Source organism: Taudactylus pleione, unplaced genomic scaffold (genome assembly GCF_031769625.1).
Source record: "Taudactylus pleione unplaced genomic scaffold, aTauple2 ptg000015l, whole genome shotgun sequence".
In the NCBI taxonomy this organism is placed as follows: Eukaryota; Metazoa; Chordata; class Amphibia; order Anura; family Myobatrachidae; genus Taudactylus; species Taudactylus pleione.
In genome coordinates this window covers 3,010,977-3,034,820 of record NW_028284417.1, presented here as the reverse complement: position 1 = coordinate 3,034,820, position 23,844 = coordinate 3,010,977, and the positions used below count along the sequence as shown (strand labels likewise).

Genomic DNA, 23,844 nt, shown 5'->3' with positions numbered 1-23,844 from the left:
TTCTGTACACTCACTGCCATCTCTAGGGTTCATGGTTTTGTCTTCATCCTAGCACCACTCTGCTCCAGAGGGAGATGGACTCTGCCCTCTTCCCCAATGCCTCCAATGCCAGACTTCCCAGCAAAAACATGGAGGGGTTGTTTTTATTAACTCCTGCACCACACAGCATTACATCTGGCAGGGTAGGACACTTGGATGGGTGCTTTTTTTGAAGTCATATTTATGTTATTTTTTATACCCTTTTTACATCCAATCCATCGTTGTGCTACATAAAATTAGTTGAGAGGGTGGTCTAAAATAGTTTAGGAATTTTTTTACAAGAAGTCCAAGGGCAGGACAGAGTAATGGTGCATACACACGGTCAGATTTTTCTTCAGATCTGAACGATAACGATTTTAAAAAATCGTTCAATCGTTCATATCTGAAGGAAAATCTGACATATCTGACATATCTGTCAGATGAACGATTTGAACGATGCGCGTTCCCGGTGGTCAGATAACGATATCTGACATCTGAGGTGTTTGCAGTCAGACTTGGACGATTCCATTTATTTTAATGCAGTCAAAAATCGTTCAATCATTCAAATCGTTCAAATCTTTGGTAAAATCGTTCAATCGTTCATCTGACAGATCTGACCATGTGTATGCTCCATAAGTTAACAGAACTGTGTTGTATTGTGCTCTTCTTGTACACAGTGCATGTTGTAAGCTGCTACCTTGGACCTCCATTTTGAATTTCTACACAACACTTTAACAAACATTTTACTCAAATATCATGGATGATTTTTCAGTCAGTCAGTCAGTCAGTCAGTCAGTCAGTCAGTCTTTAGACTGAGAGACACAAAGTTCAAATTGGAAAAACCTCTATTTTCAAACCAATTTTGCATTTTGGCCCCGAAAATCAAATTCTTTATCGCCGCATATTGGGAACAGCTCCAGCCCATTTAGAGGGGGATAATACCCCTTAGCTAACAAAGATAAACTTCAAAAAGCTAAGCTTCAGTATCGCTGTGCCCATAGGAAATTCTCGGGATGTCTGCTGCTAGCAATTTAGCTGAGAAAGAGGGAGAGATCACCAAATCTCCTGCTTTATAGCCTTGTGAAATCTGGGTGAAATTCATTTCAGATGTTTTCACGTTTTAAAGCCAAAATTAGTTTCATAGATAGAATTTAGTAGGGAATTAATTCTCATAAAGGGGCTTGAGTCCCAAGCATTAAGAATAACATCTCTTTCTCAAATGATGTTAATGAAATAGTGTACATTTTATAACATAGTGACTATAGATGTAAATTCTGAAAATTGCAAGCAGCGTTACTCCATCCTGATTATGAGAACTTTGCAGCACAATGAGATTAAACCATTAATACAAAGTGATAGTGACTCAATGACAGAAGAAATGTATTTAAACATCAACCTATTTCATGCTGCGTCTCAGAAAGCATAAAGCAACACAGCTATAATTGAGTTAGCTGTGCCTTCAAGCCATCTCCATGTACTTGTGACATCTGAAACCATGACATTTTAAGCATAAAAAAAAAATATATCTGTATAAATGTTATCAAGCTCACAAAAGATTTATCCCATTGTAGCAATATAAAAGGCAATACCAATGACATGATATCCCCTTTTTGTGCTAAAATCTGTATGGCCCCTACTAGTGAAACAGTCTGTAGCCGTTGTCCCTTTTGCAGGAAAATGTTTCATAAAATGTGGATTTGAAGAGAGTAGCAATGCTAGTATAGAAAAAGCCATTATGTGTCATCGGTTGCCCAAGTGTGAGATGAAAGAGCAAATCAGTTTATCTTACATACAATACTGTTATAGTCACAAAAAGATAAGAAGGAAGTACTATATGAATGGCCTAGAAATCTCTTACTGGGTACTGGTGACGATACTTGTACAAATCTCTCGCTGCATAAAAGCTTCTCTTTGGTTTCATGTGCTGCTCAGCTGTGTTACTGTCACTCTGAAAAACACAGAATTAAAAATGAGATAAAAATAAAAAATATATAAGGACTTTATTTATTAGTAACTGGCAAATTAACATGAATCAATAAAAGTCACTTTCAAATGGTGGAATATGCAGATGTGTAGATCAAATTGGGTTACTTCATTCCATACTTGCCGACTTTATAGAAGCCCGGGAAGGAGATTCTTTTGACACCTTTGGGGTACTGTACACGTTATTAGGCCCCGCCCCACCACAGAAAAAAGGGTGCGATTTGCGGGCCACGTAAAATCTCCCCTTGCTGCCCACTTCATTAGGCAATGGGAGGGATGCGGGAGATATACCTACTCTTCCGTAGGTGCGGGGGGGTTATCAGAAAAATCAGGAGCCACTTGCAACTTTCGGGAGAGTAGGCATGTATGTTCATTATTTGTGAGGACGTGCTTGTTTTACGTATCACAGACACTTGCATTGGGTATCAAGATAGTGTTTATTGCAAGGATAGGTCCATCATTGCAGAAAATTTATGGATTCTTTGCACATCCTAGATGTGGCAGGAGCAAGCTATTACTTTCATTGGTATGACTTTTGCACCATTTGGGCACTCTTTGAGGACACTTATATACAGTATATTTGCACATTAAAATGCAAGTTTACATAAATTGCATTTCACTAGCTGGATTGTTGCAAGAAGAAAAGTTGTAACGTACAGTATGCTGGTCTGAAAGTGATTGAGTGAAATACTTTTATGTGTATTACTTTCTTACTTTTGCTGTCATGTACATTCCTATCACTGAGAGCAAACCCACAAATGTCACGCCATGTGTCTTTGTGGATGAACATCAACCATGAATTAGGCTAGCAGTGAATTTAACTGGGGCTCTAATAGACACATTTGTGCAAAAATAAAAATACGTAGCACCTTTACATTGTTTTGTATTTTAAAAGAAAAAAACCCGTCTCCACTGGTAATATAGTTATACACAATGAAACAAAATATAAACTGCTGGCCCTTTTTTGCTGTGCTTTTGTTTTATCACCAAGTGTATACTTTTGTTTACATATGTGTATTCTCAGTCTTCTGCTTTCCTGACCATCATAAATACTATATCGGGACATTGTGGTCCTGGTACTTCTCATACTGTACACGTGTTGCAAATTGGAAGCTTGGCAGCAGGCTTATTAGGTGTTGGGATCGGGATCCCGGCAGTTGGGATGCCGGTGGTCAGAATACTGACAGCAGCATCCCGACTGCCAGAATCCTGATGCCTGCAGATACGTACCTTAATCCTAACCCACCTTTCCCGCATGCCTAACAATAACCCTCCCGAAGCCTAACCCTAACCTTCCCCCACCACAGCCTAACCCAAACCTTCCCACCCCGCAGCCCAACCGTAACCCCCTACCCCAAGCCTAATAGGCACCATCAGCATGTCAGCGGTTGGGATTCTGGAGCCGTGATTCCAACTGCTGTCGGGATTCTGACCACCGGTATGCCGGCTACACCCCCTTATTAGATCTGCATTTCTGCTCATGTACACTTTATTTTGGTCCACCTGCAACATGATCTGGATTTGGGTACAAGGCATACTTGTTAATTATATTTAGTCTTCAGAGTCCTGAACAATATAGGGCAGTAGAAGCAAAATACTGCAGGTGCATCTATCACTTGGCATCTCCTTAACCCTTATTTGGCAATGTAACTCTCAAGTAATATGAATTACATATTTATGCAATGGTGTTTACATTTGCATGCTTTCTGTGACAGTGATGTTCTCAAGCAACTGCTAAATTTATGTTTTGTAGCAGTCAGAAGTTTAGAATTTAAGTTACTATCCAAAAATTCTTACATATTTTTTTTTTGTTTCACTTGAAATGTTCAATACTTGCCAAATAAAGGCACTAGATGGACAAGTCTAGACCAGATCTAGGCCCGAAGACAGAGGAGCACAAAGGGGACACCAGTCCTGCACACCAGGATTTTGGGGGACCCAGAACTACGGATGGGCCCAAAACACTTAGGGCCACCAACCACTGATTTGTAGTTAAGACATACTAAATTTAGAACCACCAACACAATAATAATAAAAAACGTAAGTAATCCCCTGGTTAGTCCCATGCGAGTAAAGCACTGTACGCATGTGTGAGAGGAATCAATGATGCCAAGGCAATGGAGCGATTCTGTGCGGTGCTTTATTGTCCCTGCCTTGGATCTCGCAGTGGAAGACCAAGGCTAATCAAATGATTTGCAGGGAATCTTTAGCAGAGGTACATGCAGCGCCCATCAAAGCTGCTGCGCAGTGTGGCAGACTATTTCCATTTCCAGCTGCATCACCTAGGTTAAAGTTATTATATCAATTTCCATACCAGTACCACACACATTTTTTATTCTTTGAGAGCAATACTGTTCAGTCCAGTCAGTAGGAGGTAGTGACACTGGCATATATAAGCTTATATTTGGTGTTTACTAACGTATATCTATCAGGCAGGGATGCATGGGTGGGTGGGGAGGGACCCAGCAAAATCAGTGTACTGGGCCCCAAGATTTTTTCTGGCCCTTGCCAGGTCCAACCGAACAACTGTCAAAAACATTCCCATCTGTCTAGGATTTATACTTGGTCTAGTGGTCATATATTCTGGATCAATCATTACTAGCTAATGAAGACAATCATCATCACTGGAAAGCTGATCACTTCATGTTTACATAATGAGTGAACAAATGTAAAAATTAAAAGGTTGATTGAGAATAAAATCAGCCTAACTAGATGTTGTAAACCAAAGAAAACACAAAAACATAAATAAGTGCTGATGAAGAAGGGAATAAAAATTTTTTAGAAGTAGATCATGGTTTAAAATAATATACATGTCATGCTATAAAATATATTAAAATGCCATTTACTAATATTGACTGTAATAGTGCTTCAGACTGCTACCATTTGTAACTTCAAGCACGTCTTCTGTTAACAACTCGCCTGCTCATTGAAGGTTCAAGTGGACAAATTCTGTATTAGATGCTCTGAGAGTTTCACTTCATCACTACTTCACATGACTGTTCCAAGCTTTAAATTGTGACTCTCTGCTCATTGAACCATTGGTATGACCATTGATGGTGGTTGTTGTCTTGACAGTCCTTTCACTGAGTGTTGGCGTTCATGCCGAGTTTCCAGTGGAGTGTCTGACTGATTGCTGGGGACTGGATCTGCATCCCTATAGGCTCCAGACAACCAGCTCTGGTGGTAGGGTTGTGCCACTTTTGATGGATTCCAGTCGGGCTATTGGTTATCTGAGTTGTCCCCTGCTCATTTCCTGAGTTCTCAGTTATTGGTTCCAGCTCCATGTTCCTTAGGGTCAGAGCTAGGGTTGAGTTTCATTCAAGTGGCTCCAGGTACTGGCTGGGGGTTTGAATGGTCACCAACCTCCCTGATTACTGTGGGTCATATTCCATGTTGGTGTCTATCACTGATCCATGAGTAAACATCTGATATGCTCACCTTGTTTCCTATTCTCCTCGTAAGTCCAGATCATGGGTCCTGACTCGGATCTCACTCTCAAGCCTGTGACATCTGCATTGTGTTGCCACCAGAAATTTGGGTTTTGCATTGTGTCCACATCCTGGATTTGAAGTTCTGCATTAAATGGCCACATATGTTGTGGTCTCTACTGATCAGGTGTTCTATATTGTAGAGCCAACAGATTTGGGAGTCTATGTCGTAAATTTGTACAGGCATGGATAAATGTGTTGGTACAACAAAGAAAGAAGAACCCATATTTGTCTCTGAAATAACTTGAAAGTAACAAGAATAATTGGCATCCATCATTGTTTATTCCATAATTCATAGAAATCAGACTTTGCATTTGATTTTTGATTCAAAAGAATATTTTTCATAATAAACCAAATGAAAATAGCATGGACAAAAATTATGGAACCACAACTTTTAGATTCAATCACTGCAAACAAGCGATTTCTGTAACTCTCAATGAGACTTCTGCACCTGTCAACAGGTAGTTTGTCCCACTCTTCCTGAGCAAATTACTCCAGCTGCCTCAGGTTTGAGGTTTGATGGGTGCTTTCTCCAGGCTGTGTGTTTAAGCTCTTTCCATAGACGTTTGGTAGGATTTAGATCAGGAATCATAGAAGGTCATTTCAGAATGGTCTAATGTTTTGCTCTTCTTGGGTGCTTTTAGCTGTGTGTTTTGGGTCATTATTCTGTTGGACACTGGGCAGTATGTTTCGCTCCAGAATGCCTTTATAGTCTTGATATTTCTTCAAGGCACCCCCGTGCCAGACCCAGCAAAGCAGCCCAAAATACATTAAACAATGCCCAATATACATAAGCAGGCAGATTACCAGTAAATGAAGTCACTATATATTAGGTCTCTATTACAAAGTGTCAGAAGAAATCTGCAATTTATGGATGAACAAATATGAGGTTCTGCAACTCAAATGCCATTTGGTCTACAGAGCAATAAAAATGTGATCTACTAAAGTAGGGACATAACTAGAACTTTATGGACCCAAAAGCAACATTCTGAATCTGCCCCCGGTTGTTCATTTTACTTCCCATAGTAGTGCCTAGTCTTTTCACTAGACTGTTTTAGCAGGGCGCTGCACCCTGCCAAATTTTAAATCAGCAAAATGCGCCCAGCCCTGCTTGCCGGCGCCCTGGTGAGAGGGCCGCAGTTTCCCACACGGGGGGAAATATTGTGATGCAGCAGTCACCGCCGGTGAATAGATGCCATGCACACAGCAACTATTCACAGTAAGGGGAGAGCTTGGGGGCAGTCCAGCATGTCCATAAGTGCTGGGTACTCCACCAAGAGTGACGAAAAGGGGGAGCATCTTAAGGATACACCACCTTTCTCATGGCCACACCCCCTTTTTGGATGCATGCAACAGTGCCTTTTTACGGTCCGGTGCCCTGCCCAATGCTGGACCTAGAATGAATACCTAGAGCCCTAGTTAATTTTACACCCCATATTAGCATCCTAGTTCACATTCTAAAAAAAAATATTGATTTAAGCAAAAAATGTATCAAGATTATTATATACAGTTACTGTATTAAGTATTATCTTATCCACAAAAAAAGAACCCAAAAGAACACATTCTATTATACAGCGTTATATAGTTAACTTGCTGTCACCCACAATGAAACTACTTATGCAAACACTTTTTTATTTGTGGTGCTCTAGTTGTATTGCTTTGCATAGGGGACCTGTTGTGGGACTGGCCCACATGACAAGCACCACTATACAGACTGGTGATGCTCAGGGGCGTATATATAGGGGTGTGCGGTGTGGCCCCCCTGGACCGAGGGGCCTGTGTGCACTGCACACTCTACACCCATTAACTCTTTATACTTACCTGTCCGTTGTCTCCAGTAGTGCAGCAAAGGTAACTGGGAAAATAGTATGCACAGTACTGCTGTCCATGGGAAAATGCACAGGCACCATTTTCCCAGAGATCTGCGCTTTCGCAGTAGATTCTGGCACTAATCTACTGCCACACCACCCGCCGCCACACCGCAAGAGAGAGAAGGGAGCCCACACTGAGTCTGCACACCAGCCCTCTCCTCTTTTAAAACGCCCACCATTCTCACCAATGTCACTGTGCCCTGTACACAGACTGATATTTAGCATATCATATTCAAGTGAACGCGGACACAAAGCACCTCTTTCTCCACATCTTACGGCCGTGCACATGGTGCCACACATCTCTCTTGCATTGATGTCAATAAATTTTGTTTTTGTTATTGCTCAGCTTTAACTTGGTGGATTGAGGTGTGCAGGTTATTTCTAGGAGTTTCCAGTACAAAATTATAGTTTTTCATGAAAATTGGTTAAGTCGTTTTTGCGCTAACTTGGAACAAACAAGACAGATACAACATTCTTATTATAGAGAAGTATGCACCATAAATAAAAAAAATATGAAATTGGGGGAGGGAACACAATAAGTACACACCACACACCCTGCACCCATATTATCTAAAACTTACATCTCGAAGGTCCCGCGGGTGTCTCAGTGCTGAAAACCAAGTAAAATGGTACGATATAGAAAATATCTATATCATTGTCTGATCTGAACGCGTGTATGCACCATAAGAAAAATACTGTAAACTTTGTAAAAATGTGTAATATACCATAATAACCACCACCCCCTTTGTCATGTCACACTTGCTTTGCTTATATACAATATAAAGTATCATTAAACAGACGCATAGACCATCCTAAAGCAATACTGTATATGGTATGACAGGGCTTGGCTCGAGAGACGTTCGTGCAGTGTAGCTGCACAGGGCGGGATTAATGTGGCCGACTCAGGAGGAGATCCATGCCCTCCACCCAGCCTCTGGTGAAGAAGGTTTAAGCTCAAGGGGGAGGAATAGAAGGAGGGAAGGGGCGGCAATGCTGCACTCACATGGACCTGCACAGGGTGCTAACACACCCGGGCTGGCACTGGTATAACAAACTATAGGACATCACAATACATAAAGCAGGTTATCAACTGGGGTTGATTTCACAGCCATCCAGCATTTATATGGAGTATTAATTCAGCAATGGCGTGAACACATATTACACAGGTAAAGCAGTTAATGGCTCTGGGACCCCAGGAACTGACCCATCCATCCTTAGTAATAATAATGCCAGCGTGATGAACTAGCTAATATATTACTGACCTTTCTTATTCTCATCAGAAAGATTTTATCACCTGCTGTCCAACTTCCATAGAATGAATGGATCAATATAAATACTTCTATGAGCTTTTCGTCCATGTGCCAATTCCTGACTCTACTCTTGACAGTTTCCTTTTGACAAAATGCTACTTTCACAGTTTATTTCTTGCTTGATATATTTATTTCATATTCCATACACATTTCTTTAAGATAATTGTCACTTAAATTGTAATGCATACACATAAATATACAGTATATACGTGCAAACAACTGAATTAGAATATGCCATCATTTCTTGAAACCTACATGTTAAGCAATTTAATTTACAGTATCATGTTACTGATGCACTGTACAAGAAATGTTCAGTTAATAGGTTCAGTGACTGAAATATTCCCTTACCTAATCTACAGGATCAAATTCTCCAGACACAAACCATGGTGATGGATACTGGCTATTTTGTTTGCATTAGCAGTTTCTGGTAATTGGCCTATTTTGCAAGTCTCTGTTTGTTACAAAAAGCATGGCAAACACTTTCTTTAGTTTTGCTTTGTTTAAAAACAATAAAGGTCTGTGTTACCATGGTAAGCATCATCATCTCATCATTTTGTTCATAATACACAAAATGGCTGGTGATTAGCTAATTAATGAATACCTATTGGATTGTTATAGATAAAATAAATCATAGTGATGTAAACGTATTCTAAGAAATACAAACTCTGCTCTCTAGAAAGGCAACCCACAGCATACCAGGCCTGCAAATGGCAATATGACATGATACTCCTGGTGGTCTGTGCTCTCAAAATTATGGGTGCAAACAAACATTTATGAAACAAGATAACTGCTTTACACATGTTGAGAGACAGAATATGGTGTGGAAGAGCAAGAACAGTCACTATCTATCAATGCTGTAAACAGGATAATGATTCTAAACAACAAATATACCCGTTAAGTAGTCAAAATGATTAATTTGATACATTATGACATATGTAGCTGTACTGCATTATTTATTATATTTTATGTGATTTATTTTAATAGATGTGTTTATATTTTTGTTACATTTAATTGAGTACGTTTTCTATGTAAAACTTACAGCACAGGTTTATAATTATTGTCCTATTTTGAGTCAAGGGTAAGCTTTCCCTTGTTCTCATAACACCAGCAGCTGATCTTTTTTTTTTTTTTTTTAAACATATATTTATTGTGGTTTTCAAATAAAATTAATAATACAATTCAGTTACAGTTATAGCACAACAGTGGCAAAAATCTATGTTCATAGATTTAACAGATATCGTATACTGTTAACAAAAAAGAAAATTATGTACCACAAATACAATATTAGTCATAAAAGATAAGTGATAAGGGGGGTGGAGGGTTATAAAGAAAACCTAGTATCTACAGGAAAGGGTTGGGGTTGGGGTTAACAATGAAGTTCTTATAGTATTATCCTACTAATTAATTATAGCTGCACTATTAAATTTGAAACCAATAGAAAGCTTCTATACTAATTTTTTCCTTCAGCTCTTATCCTAACCAAATAAATTTACAGAAAAATAGAGTCAGAGTTCTTAAAATGGGTAACCACGATTTTTATATCAAAGTTCTCCAGAGATTTTTTATAAAGATACCAATCCGTATTCTCAAACAATTTAAAGAAGTGCATACGAGATTCCTCTGGTAGAGTATCTATATAGGGACTCCATTTATGATAAAATTTAACAATACCTTTTTGTATATCTGGAAGAGTCGAGTGTTGTTCATAGTATAGAATCTGGAGAATCATGTTATGAACTGCTGTTATAGTGGACGTAGATTTTGAAATCCATGACTTCAAAGAATTTTTTTTGCTACTGTTATCAGTACCGTGATAAAAGGTATTAAATGTTTGTGATTTTTCTAACTTCCAAGATGTAAGGTCTGCACATAAGAAGACCAATGGGGGTGTGGCTTGACTGTGCTGCTGGCAAGACGTGTCTGTTTGAGCTCTCTCTGCCAGGGCTTAATTAAGGGCACAAAGACCACCCATCTCGCCCCCTTTTGTCCCCACATTACCTCTCCCGTCTCTCCCCCACCTCCGGTGGTTGGCCTCTGGTGACCATGGAGCCGTTAACCAGCATTACCCACTGAGGCCTACATCGTGCCCCGCAGCCATGAGCTAAATTTACAGCCAGCGCGGTGCTCGCGGGCGCCCGGTGCCTTCTCCCCTGCTGCTGACGGTGGCCTGTTCACCCTGTACCACCGCTCCAGTCTCTCTCCCACCCTTGGGGACTGACCTGCGGGGACTGCGGAGCTCCTTACAGCCAACCTCCATCGGGGCACACCTCACTAATCACAGCCGCCGCTGGACAGAGGCGCAGCCTCTCTGGACCCTCGCTGACTGCTGGGACTCAAGATGAGGCCACTCATAGCCACAGGGGTCCCCCACACTTGCCCGCAAAAAGACCCGCGAATCGCAGGAGGCCACCATCTTGCCACAAATCTCCCCAATCTTATGGTTCTCACTGCAGCTGACGCCCTCCACAGCGCTGACTAAGGACCCAGAAACCAGCAAGACATACTCAATTAATTAGCCTTGTGTAAAGGCCAGATTATGTTCCAAGACTTACCTGTGCTGGCTGCCTCCCTCCTGCTAGAATTGGTTCTCTGCTGTCGGGCGGCCCCCTCTCCATCTGCTGTGGCTGGATCTTTGTTGCTGCTCACACAGAGGCCTCTATAACTTACCAGCAACTGGGCCCCTTGACACCCCTGCAAATCTCCCTGCATGGGACATCTCTCCTGTCATCTAAACAGCACCTACCATTCCAATCTACAAACCTGCTGTGCCACACCTCACTCATCGCCTATTTCTGAGCTGGCTGCGTGCCCTTATAACATGTACTAACTGAAACCTCACCCCCTTACACCCCTAATTAGTACATGTGGAGTCCTTTCCTTTCCTTCACCCCCTTTTATATGCCCACATTCACAATGCCTAGAACGAAGAAACCCCCTGCAGGAGATCTTACACAATACCTCACGAAACCTAAATCCCTGTCTGATCCTAAAGATATTGCACCAGAATCGGCTCCTGACCACTCTAATTCAGAATCGGAAGAAGATGACCTCTCTCCTATTACCCGCAGGGACTTTCTTCTACTGTTCAAAGAACTCAAAGATGTAAAAAAGTCTGTTCAGGCTCTTCATACCATGCAAGCGGAAATTTCCGCTATTGGTTCCAGAACAGACTAACTAGAACGTAGAGTTGAGGAGGTGGTTACATTCCAGCAATCTTACGACACCGACCTCACACAATTACTCCAAGATGTTTCTCAACTTCAAGACGGCCAAGAAGATCAAGATAATAGGGCCCGACGTAACGACATCCGCATCAGAGGTATTCCTGAAGATGTCGAGCTCCCCCACCTTGAGCTCTACCTCAAAGGCCTGTTCATGCAACTCTCTCCCACTACTCAGGAAGATCACCTCCTCCTAGACCAAGCACATCGTGCACTAAAACCGCGCTCTCAATCTTCTTCTCAACCTCGAGATGTCATCCTACATATGCATTACTTCACAACCACGGAGACTATAATGAGAGAAGTTTGCAAGCTCTCTTCAGTCACCTTTAGGGATGCTGCTCTCCAGTTTTTCAAGATGTTTCCCCTCTGACTCTTGCTAAACATAGGGACTTTAAGCCTCTTACTACCCTGCTTCGCCATCATAACATAAGATACCATTGGGGTTACCCTTTTTGCATTCTAATATGGCACTAGAACCAACTGCATACAGCTCGATCCCTCCTCGAGGCTCAACCTCTTCTTTCAACACTGGGCATATCCGAAGAACTTGTTCCTTCATCCTCCGCCCCCCTCCCTCAAAGGTCTCGACAACCAACTCAACGCCCTCCTCCATCTGAATGGTCTACTGTTCCTGCGTCTTCCAAATCTTCCACTCTGATCCCTGAAACCTGAGACATTCTAAAAGGTTAATTGTTGCATTATTTTTGTGTTTTCATGATGGGGCCCCTCCACTTTTGAGGACGTCCCCCATCACAAATATTTTATATTATATTCTTATATGTATCTGGAACTCATTTATGTAATTATGTTTTGATGAAGCTCCATCACAATGAATATAAGAAACATTTATATATGTTTATATCTTAGCTGTTTGCCTATTACAATTTTACTGAGACTCTGTTGACATTTATATATATATATAAGTCCATAAACATACACATTTTGTGTATTAATTGGTATTTCAGCTGTTTTTGGGATGATTTATCCCTCGATTCATTGCCATTTCTTGTTTATTAATTTTTATATTTCTGTTTCTATTGTATTTCCCTTTCCCATTTATATGTTCCCCTTTTTATATTGTTTTCCATTTTTGCACAAGACTGGCTTATCTATGTTTTCTCCTACCTTTTCTGATCTTCCCTTTTTTGTTTCTTTTATTCTCTTTCCCTATACTCCATTTGTACAATGTTGCATTTTTTTCCTTCCATATATTTACTATGTTTAGGGCTTGTGGGAGGGCCCTATATTTACTTATTTTTTTCTCTCTATGACATCACTATGGATAAGCGGTCTACTTCTGCCACGCCCCCTCAGGGTCTCGTACCCATCTGCTACCTATGTGCTTTATTAGTGCATAGTTCCCTTCCCCTCTGTCAGCAGCCGTGGCCTTGGACTTCTGTACCATTTGGTCGACCTCTAACCTTCCTCCAACACTCAAATTTCTCCTCCACATATGGGTCTTATACTCACTTAAATTTAATATTACCATTCCTATATCTCCTCTTACCCCCATATGGTGTAACCCAAATTTCCCCCCAGGTTTACATGCGGCCTGCATGAAATCGTGGAAAACAGCATCCCCCAAATTTCCTGCTGATTTTTGTTCACAAGGGCTCTGGCTCTCTCTATCAGATCTACAACTACAATGTCCAACTCAATCTCTAAATCCTTTTGAATACTTCCAAATACGAAATATTTTAGGCTCCCTACTACAGACCCTACTTCTCCGTGACCTCACCCCTTTTGAAAGACTCTTTAAATATTGCCCTATGTCCAAAGGGATGATCTCTCAAATATACATCATCCTCATTGATGCTGCTCTGCCTACTAATAATCCCCATGAATCCTCGTGGGAGGTAGATCTTGACCCTCCACCTGACGAAGAGGCTTGGGACGACATGAGATTGGCAATTGCTAAAACATCTATCGCTACCCATCTTAAAGAAACTTCTTATAAATTGTATTACCGTTGGTACTATACTCCAGTACGGCTCTCCCATGTTCCCTTCTGCTGGAGAAACTGTGGCCTCCGAGGTACCTTAACCCATATCTGGTGGACCTGCCCGGCTCTTCAGCCTTTTTGGACCTCGGTCCATGCTCTTCTGAACACTGTCTTTGGAGACCCGATCCCAAAAGACCCATGGAGCTTCCTTTTAAGTTACCCCCCTCCTGATCTCAGCAACCGCTCTGTTAAGTTGTTGTCCCACATCCTAGTTGCTGCTAGAAGTTTGATTGCCCGTAACTGGAAAAACCCTCTTCCACCGACCCTCTCTGCCCTAAAATCACAAATCCACCATATAGCGGAAATGGAAAATATTACCTACAATCTTCATGATAGAGGCCATATATTTTCTCAAGTTTGGGCTCCATGGCTCTCATATGACAACACTTCACTGCCTCTGCTCCCTGCGCTTACTACCCATATGTGATTCATGCGCGGTGGTTGAGTTTGATCCCCCTACTCTGACTTCCCTATGCAAACTTCCCTAACCGACTGAATATTCTTCTTTCCTGTTCTCCAATTGGCACGTTTTTCTTTCTACCTTATAATACTTCTTGCCCAGCATTTGGCTTCTTCTATGGTATTTTGTTTTTCTTGATAGTCCTGTTCCCAATCCCTCCCCAATACCCTCCCCACCACATGCATATTACTATTTATTTTATTGTAAAAATGGCTCATGTACACTGTTCATTATATTTGTGTTTTTCTATGTTACTCTTTTATGAGCTTTCTAAATAAATAAAAAAAAAAAGGCAAATGGGTTTAGGTCACATTTGATCTTAAAACTTAAGTTAATAAAATGGAGTATTTTATACCACAATTTGCGTATATATCTGCAATCTCAAAAATGATGGTAAAATGTGGCTGTGGGGTATAAGCATTTTGGGCATGCACCTGATTCTTCCGGTACAAAATGCTTTCTCTGGGACTGAGAGATGTAGGCTCTGTATATTGTTTTAACATGTTCCTTTGTAAGTAAGTAGCTTGTAAGATTCGCAATGTGGAATCTTAATTTTTAAATAATTGAGTAGTTTGTGAAATAACAGGTACATCTTTCTTCCAATTCTCCAGAACCTTACTTTGTAATATAGGAGATGATGGTTGAATCAGATCCTGATATAGGAATCTAGTCCTATAAGTGGTCTGTTTGATTAAGTTTAACAGAAAGGAGATAGGATCTCAATTATCTGCAATCATCATAGTGGTTGGTAAAGAATTGACATAATGACTCATTTAAAAATAAGCATATAAGCAATGGCGAGAAATCATATCTCTCCTGTAAAGTTTGAAATGAACATATCATTCCTCCAGGGTCAAAAACATTCGCGATTTGCATATCCCTTTAGTCTTTAACCTCTGAAAAATGTAGCTATCTATTACAGGTATAAACATTGGGTTGCCCCAAAAGGGAATCCAATTTGATACCCGTGGGTTTTGTTTTAGTTATTTGTTTATTTGTTTATGGCCCACCATGAATTATAGATATCCCTAAATATATTTTTTAACAGGTGTGCTAGTAGGTGGGATTTAGGCGTGTGGAGCAAAGCTCCTGGGGCGAAAGGGGACATTGAGCACAATCCAGATTATAACATGTATATATACTTCACTCTAACATCCAATCAGCTATGTATCTGAAAAATATGGAGTTTGAGAATTGCAAAAGATCTGTTAAGCCAAGGCCACCTTCTTTTCTTGAAAGCTGGATGTCTGGGCAAGCAATCCTAGATCTCCCATTTTTCCATATACATTTCTGGAATAATTTGGATATGTAGTGTATATCTGTTGATGTCAGTCTGACTGGGATCATTTGCATGATGTAAGATAGCTTAGGGAACATTACCATCTTTAGGAGGGCAACACGTCCCAGCAATGATAGAGGTAACAATTTCCAACCATCTAACATTTTAGAAATAGAATTTATTACTGGAGTGAAATTAGTCTGATATAGTTTTGCTAGATGGATAGGTATTTGTATACCTAAATATTTAAACTGAGTATTAATAATTTTAATAGTGCTCAGTGGGCCTTCTCTAAGCAGACATTTCCCTTCTCCATGCAATGGCAACAATTCAGATTTATTAGCATTGATCTTATATCCTGAAATTTCTCCAAATATAGATATATCAAATACTATAGTAAGAGAGTGGGTCGGTTGTGAGAGAAAAAGTACCATGTCATCAGGGGCGGATTGGGATGGAAAACCAGCCCGGGAAAATTTTGGAAGCAGCCCTAATGGGGGCGGAGTCTGTTGAGAAGGCGGGGTCTGTGGAGAGGACGGGATACTTCCTCCTTATAGGGCCTGATTCTGAGTTGGACACAGTCGCCGCCACTAAACAGCCATGCATCTGTATGTGCAATGACCGAGATGCTGCAATAGCACTTGGTGCACCTTTCGACGCCAACATCAAAACTTGCACCAGCCCTATGCTAGGTCAGATCACCCAACTGAGTATGGCCTCCAATGTGAACAGGCACAGCCAATGCTCCTTTATAGATACAGTTTGTAGGACACATTTACTCTAATAGCGTTGTAGGTCCCTTTGTGGGCTGCAGGACATCTGCACCAAAACAAAAAAGCAAACTTGGCTGAATTTAAAATGCACATCTATTTTTTTCTGTACCCCTAAAGGGAAAAAAAAATTAAACAGGAATGGAGGAGTGTGGCCTGGACATAGCTATGGGCCAGGAGGCAGACAGAATGCTGGCCAGCCACTCTGATTGTGACCAGGGAGCATCCTCTGCCTGCCTCCTGTCTGCGGGCAGTGATGCTTGTGTCTGTAGGTGCCAATGACAGCAGCAGGGTGTGTTGAGTGGTTAGAGAAAGTCCCTGGTAGCTCAGCCCTTCTACCCATAGAGTCGCCACTACCAGCAGCAGTCTTTGCTGCACTCACCCGGTCATCCTATCAGCAGAGCTGTAGCTACATATTTTACCACCCTGGGCGAGAGAGAGCACCAGCTCTTTATAAAAAAATAGCTACAGTATATGAGTTTTGACTTTACCGTTCTTCTTTTCATGATGTCTGAAGAATGAATCAGTGGTCTTGTCCTCTGAGCTGAGACAGAGCGGGTGGTAAATGTCTTCTTCCGCCAAGGTGAACTTCAATCTGGGGTGCATAGAAGGATAAATACTTTCTGTGTGGGAAAAAAAATCTTATATGTGCTAATGCTAGGATGTCACCCACACGAGGACAATATTACACACCAGGGGATGTTATTGAACAGAATCAGTTTATAAAGAGGCATGTGGAGGGTTCAGATGGCAAAAAGGTGGCACGTGAGTAGGTCTGACAGGCATATAAGTATGGTAAAAAATGTCAATATAAAATAAAAAAATAGAGGAATATGCCATATTGTGTAAAGGTGGGTACACACTGGATGTGTACCCGTACGATATGTCGGACCAACAGCCTGACATATCGTACTGCGGGTACACATTAGAGCTCTGTAATGAACAATGGAATGTTCCCTCCTTCATTAACATGTATGGATATTGTCAGGATTAATATGCAGCACATCAAACCTGATGACACGATACCACGGGAGCGGGCATAATGTGCATACACACTGCACAATATGTCGTTACGATTTGGCAAAATTATGACAACATCATCTCAGTGTGTACCCAGCTTAAATGACAATTACAATGTACAATAGGCAATGTAGTGACCATATGAACAAATGGCTGAACTGTCTTAAACATTAAAACACATAATAATAAAACGACACATAGGAAGGAAAGCAACCAAGCGTGTGCATCTTTAAATACAGAAATAAACACAATCGGCACTCCAGATTTCATGAAAAAGATATACTGTTTTAAAGAAGATATATTATAAAAAGCTGACATCAAGCTTTTTATAATATAGCCTTTATATTAAATACGGAGAGTGTCGATCATGTTATTTCTTTTATTACAGTTGCACACCCTAGTTTATTACACATATATATGTAATAAATGCCCCCATTCCTTCCCAAATATATATTTAATGATTTTATGCCCCACTCCATCCCATATTATATAGTCATTTTATGCCCCACATACTCTTTCCGTATACATATTTTATAGTTTATACCCATCACCTTCGGCTTCCACTCTTTATATAGTTTATACCCATCATCTCCCCTACTCCTTATTTTATATCCATCACCTTCCAGGCCTTATATAATTTTATGCCCATCACCTCCCAGGCCTTATATAATTTATACCCATCACCTCCCAGCTGCGAAGAGGAGGAGGGACCCAACTGACCAGGAAGGAGTCGGTGGGACCCGGAGGGGACAACACATACTTGCCTACTTTTGAAAACTAGTTTGAGGGAGATTATATTCAATAAAAGAATGCTACGTGTGCACTGCTGAGGGGGCATGTCATGCTCCACCCAAAGGGTGTGTCTAACTCAGGGCCGTAACTAGGGTGGTGCGACCTGTGCCATGGCACAGGGCACTGCAGGGCAGGGGGGCGCTGTTTGGGCCTGTCAATTTACGTGTTTATTATCATTCTCACTTGTAGCTTCCTCTTCTTTTATCCCCAGCATCTCCTGGTCTCCCCTATCTCTTCCCTGGCCATGGCCTTTTTTCAGGAGCACTATCTGATATCTCTATTTAAAAATAGGGGGGTGGTGTCAATTCTCTCTCTGGCACAGGGCACCAAAAAGTCTAGTTACAGCTCTGGTCTAACTCCACCTATGGGTATATCTATTGCTACTTAGGGTTGTTTCCTGCAGTGTAACTTCCCCTTTAGACCCCATTCTCCCGGTCCCTGTCGTCCCCCCCCCCAGCTGTGTCATCAACCCTTGATGGCCCCCACTTTCCATACGTCTCTGCCTCCCCCCTCCACTAGCTCTTACCTATTGTCAGTGTGTGACTGGGCCAAGTCCTGCTGCTGCTCTGTGCACCCTGGCAGCTCAGCCTTAGACATCATCTATTGCAGCAATTATATGTACATTTACATTAGAGGACTCCTGCATGTAAATTGTGAGCAGTGGCTCTGGGTCCTGTTTTAAAACTTCTGAAAATTCTCTCACACAAACATGTACACCCCTATAGCACACAGTTCAGCTTTAGTAACATGTAAAATACCCCATATATGCTATACATTGTCAGTAAGCATCCATTCTATGCCACCTAGCATCTGTTAGCTCTGTGTCACTCAGCACTGTACCACCTGTCACAGCATCCAGTACAGCACCCCATCTGTGTTACCCAGCACAGCATCCACTCTTTCACCCAGCATTGCTTTCCCTCTGTCACCTAGTGCAGCACCCTGTGTCACACAGCACAGCACACCCTCTGTGTCCCCCACCCTCCACCATTACAGCACCCTGCCATGGCAGTCTGCGCAGGAATCAGCATTAACCCAGCCACTCCCTCGATCCACTAGTTCAGATCTGTGACGCTCAGTCTCTCCCCGCACTCTCTGGCCAAGTAATATCTCCGTGCCTACCTACCTGCGGTTGGGCTGCGTGCACAGACTGCTCCTTGTACTGTACTGACACAGTAAGCCTGCTCTGTCCTCAGGTCCTCATGTCCAGGGCCCGTCACATGCGCAGTCCGGGCGGTTACGCGAAGGGCAGTGGGGAGAAAGCCGGGGGATTTCTTGAAGTCTCCAGGGCAGCAGGAGACTCCACAGGGAATCGGGAGTCTTCCACCGGATGCGGGAGGGTAGGCAACACTGGGACAACAACATGCTCCCGCTCCCACACCTCGCAGCAAACAGCAAAGGCCCATGGGAGGTGCTGCTGCTGCTGGGCATGCGCAGCAGCCCTCCCGTGGCCATTATACTTCTTGTATAGAACCGCTGCCAGATTAGAGCTCAGCGGAGCTCCGATCGCGGTAGCCTCCATCCAGCCCAGCAGGCATTGTAAGCCGGCCCGCAGATGGGAGCATGGGACCGGCCCAGCGGGAAATAGCCCACTGTCCCGGTGGCCCAATCCGCCCCTGCATGTCATCTGCAAAGAGAGCTACACGAAGATCTATTCCTCTTATTGTAATCCCTTGATAATGTGGTGATTGTCGCAATGCTATCGCTAGTGGTTCCAATGCCACCGCATATAGCGATGGTTACAGGGGACATCCCTGTCTAGTCCCTCTTTGGATGGTAAAAGGTTCCGACAGTATTCCAATGCATAAAATTTGAGTGGCCAAATTTTTATATAGTTTTTTTAGATAAAAAATAAATTTTTGGGAGAAGCCAAATTTTAATAGTGTGTCATATAAGTGGTCCTAGCGAACCATATTGAATGCCTTTTCGGCTTCAAGGAATACTATGGCTTGCGGAGTGGCCTTTGTGGCAACCTGGGAGGAATGTATTACTGATAACACTATTCTAATGTTCACCACAGATGATCTGTCTTTAATAAAACCTGTCTGATCCTGGTGAATGATAGATGGTAATATATGTTTTAATCTTTCCGCCAATATTTTAGTCAGTATATTATAATCAGTGTTCAGTAAAGATATTGGGCGATATGATCCAGGATCAGACAGGTCTCTGCTGGGTTTTGGGAGAACATTAATAGTAGTGGTATTAAAATGAGCAGGCATATCACCTGAATCCAATATTTTATTATACATCGCTGTGAGTGCTGGTCCATCAGGACCCGGGGCTTTCCGTATTTTTAAATTTGATATAGTTTGTGAAACCTCTAATTCAGATATAGGGGAAGTTAAGATCGGTAGTTTATCCCAAAATTGTGACCCATTCACATCAGTATTCTGTGGATTTGAGTATAAATCTGAATACATAGTCACGATTTGAGCATTAGAGGTTGTATGACTTCCATCCCGCTGTTGAAGGGGATGTATCACAATAGAGGGATGTTGTCCTCTCCACAAATTAGTGAGTAGTCTACCAGCCTTATTGCCAAATGTATAAAATCTTTGATCCTTTCGAAAGGAATATTTTGATTCTAATTTCATAAACAACCCATCAAAAGTTTGCTTAGCCTCAGTATAACAGGCTTTAGTAGCCATTGTGTTGTTAGATCTATAATTTTGGAATGCTTCTGTTAATGCTTTTTGTGCTTGGAGATATTCCTGTTGTATGTTTTTATATAATGTGGAGGTATAAGAAATGATGTCTCCCCTAATTACTGCCTTCGCGGCTGGCCAGAATATAACTGGGTTTTCAGTATCTATGGGAGTATTATTTATCTTGTACTCCTCCCAGGCTGCCTCTAGTTTATTTCTAAATTTAAGTGATTGGGAGAGTTGAGAGGGGAATCTCCTATATGGTTTTCCCTCCGAACCTAGATATATTTCTAACCATAACACCGCATGGTCTGACATTGAAATTGACTCCATTTCTACCCACGATATTTTTGGTAACAACGTATCAGTAAGTAGCATATAGTCAGTTCTGGACATAGTCCCTCTCGCTGCCGACTGACATGAGAATTCTCTGTCAACAGGATGTAGAGTCCGCCATATGTCTAACAAATTGAGCCTGCGCGACAGAAATGGTACACCAATCTTAGGAGGAGCGCCTCCTCCCTTACGTGGGAACTGTCTGTCCAGCTGATCTGAGGATATGATATTAAAATCTCCACATACAATAGATAGGTGACAGGAGAGCTAGTATGTTCTGAAAAAAAAATGCTTTGAATAAAGAATAGGTGCATAGACATTACACAGCAAATAATCCTGTTTTTCTATGCTAACTTGGCAAATCACCTATCTCCCTTCCGGGTCTGACACTGTATTTTTAACTTCTATTGGAATATGTTACCTCGCTAATATTGTGACCCCTCGTGCCCTCGAGTTGTATGATGCTGATGCAATTACCTTCCACTTCTGTATATTAAGATTAAGAGTCTGCTGTGGGGTCAAATGTGTCTCTTGCAGGAACACTAAATACATTTTTAACTTTGAGATATATCAGAATTTTCTTCCTCTTTTGAGGGTTATTAACGCCACCTATGTTCCAGGAGGCAATCTTTAAACTAGCCATTTAAGAACAAAATAAGAAATATATAGAAAAAATACGAACTGAGTGAATTGAATATTTTGAGCCTCTAGGGGGCAAACTTCCTTCATATAGCATTGGGTCTGGAATGGGTATGATATACTGCCGGCCGCATGGCCGGCGGTTCGATTCCCGTCAGCGGCAGCCTGACAGGAGCAGAGTGTGACGCAGCGGAAGCCCGACAGCGCTGGAAATCCCGATCGTGGATAGGTAAGTATCCACTAACCTAACCCCCCTAACCCTAACCCTCCTTAGGGGTGCCTAACCCTAACTTCCCCCCCAAGTGCCTAACCCTAACCACCCCCTTCCCCGCTGCCTAAACCTAAGTCCCCCAGGGGGATGCCTAACCCTAACCATCCCTCCCCCTAGCCTGACCCTAACCCTCCCGGGGGGAAGCCTAACCCTAAGTCCCCTCTGGGAGCCCTAAACCTAACTCTCCCCCCCCCCCGCAGCTGTCCGCTAGCGGCGCCCGGCATCACTACGATCGCGATGCCGGGCGCCGGTCTCCCGGCGTCGGGGAAATGCGGGCGTCTACATCTAGACGCCCGCAATTTCACCCTTGCTGGGATAAGACAATCGGGAAGCCGGCTGCCGGTATATAGGCAGTCGGCTTCCCGATTGCTTCCCTTGTATCCATAGTACAATGATTTGATGATAGGCATCGCAGTTAGTACATATAATGAGCTTCAATACAAAAACTTCACAAAGAAAATCAACAAAATAGAAAACAGAGTGGTTAGCAAACATTCTAGTTTATAAAGTAAGCTTCCGTCCCAGTGCATTTGCTGGGAAAGGAAGCCGACCTCCGGGTTTGTTTTAATATACAAATATGAACCAGGGTAGGTGAGACCCGAACTCTCAACCAGGCTCAGCCCCCATAGCTCAATTTATTAACAGTTGTGAGCACACTTCAGCACCTTTACTTTTAGAGCAAACAGAACAAATAGTGAAGGATATCTTCCGAGTGACCACTACTTATTGTCCTCTCGTATACAATGTCCAGCTAATGTATAAGCCAAAAAATACACACTGGGATATGTTTTACTTAAAAGTTGAAAAAATGCGCATATGAGAAGAGTAGGTCTACGGCAAGCAAAGCCCTATTCTCCTTGGTACACTTGACCCTCCGCCTCTTCTTGTAGATAAGCTTCGGCATCAGCCACTGATAGAAAGTCAACAAAGGATGAGCCCTTAAAGATTCGCAATCTGGCCGGGTATAATAATGCGAATTTCCTGTTCTGTTGAATTAATTTAGAGTATAGTGGAGAGAACTCCTTTCTGGCTTTTGTAAGCTCTGAGGAATAGGCTCAAATAATAAGAGCCTGTGGCTTTCCCATGTTATATTGCGCTGTTTCCGGGAGGCCATCCAGAAAGCCTCTTTATGCAAAAAATTGAGACATCTAAATAGCACTGCCCTTGGACGCACTCCGTTATGTTGTCGTCTGGAGCCCACTCTGTGCACGTTCAATTACCAGGTCTACAACTTGATCACGAATTTGCATTACATCAGGCAAAGTGTTTTTCAAGAAGTCAAAGGAGGTCAAGACCTCTAACTGTTTCAGGGAGACCAATTAATCTAAGGTTATTTCTTCGTGACCTGTTCACTAAGTCATCTAATTTATTCCATATTTGATTATTTAATGGAGGACAACACTGTTTTCTTCATTTCAGACATATCTTGAAACAGTTCACCCACATGCTGCTTAGTTACTAGAACTCTCTGTGAGAGTTGTGATAAATGTTTAGTGATGGCTGCAGTTTGTGCTTGTAACAAAGGGCCCATTACTGATCTAATTGTTTTAACCAAGTCACTACCGTGTTTCCCCGATAATAAGACCTACTCCAAAAATAAGCCCTACCCCTACTTTTGAAACCCGGTCCAAAATATGCCCTACCCCGAAAATAAGCCCTACCTAAATTCCCATTTTGTCCATTCCTACACTAAAATGCCCCCAGCTCTGCCTCCCGCATGAAATGGATGCCGC

The 23,844-nt window shown here is 42.0% G+C and overlaps 1 protein-coding gene across 2 annotated transcripts in view; it reads right to left on the bottom strand.

Annotated features, from left to right (window-relative positions):
• Positions 1–23,844, bottom strand: part of OGFRL1 (opioid growth factor receptor like 1) — a 103,115-nt gene that overhangs the window by 46,525 nt on the left and 32,746 nt on the right. For both annotated transcript variants that reach the window (XM_088470517.1, XM_088470518.1), the window contains exon 2: positions 1,877–1,966. In XM_088470517.1, coding sequence (XP_088326643.1) covers positions 1,877–1,966 — 90 coding nt within the window. The remainder of the gene's footprint in view (positions 1–1,876; positions 1,967–23,844) is intronic.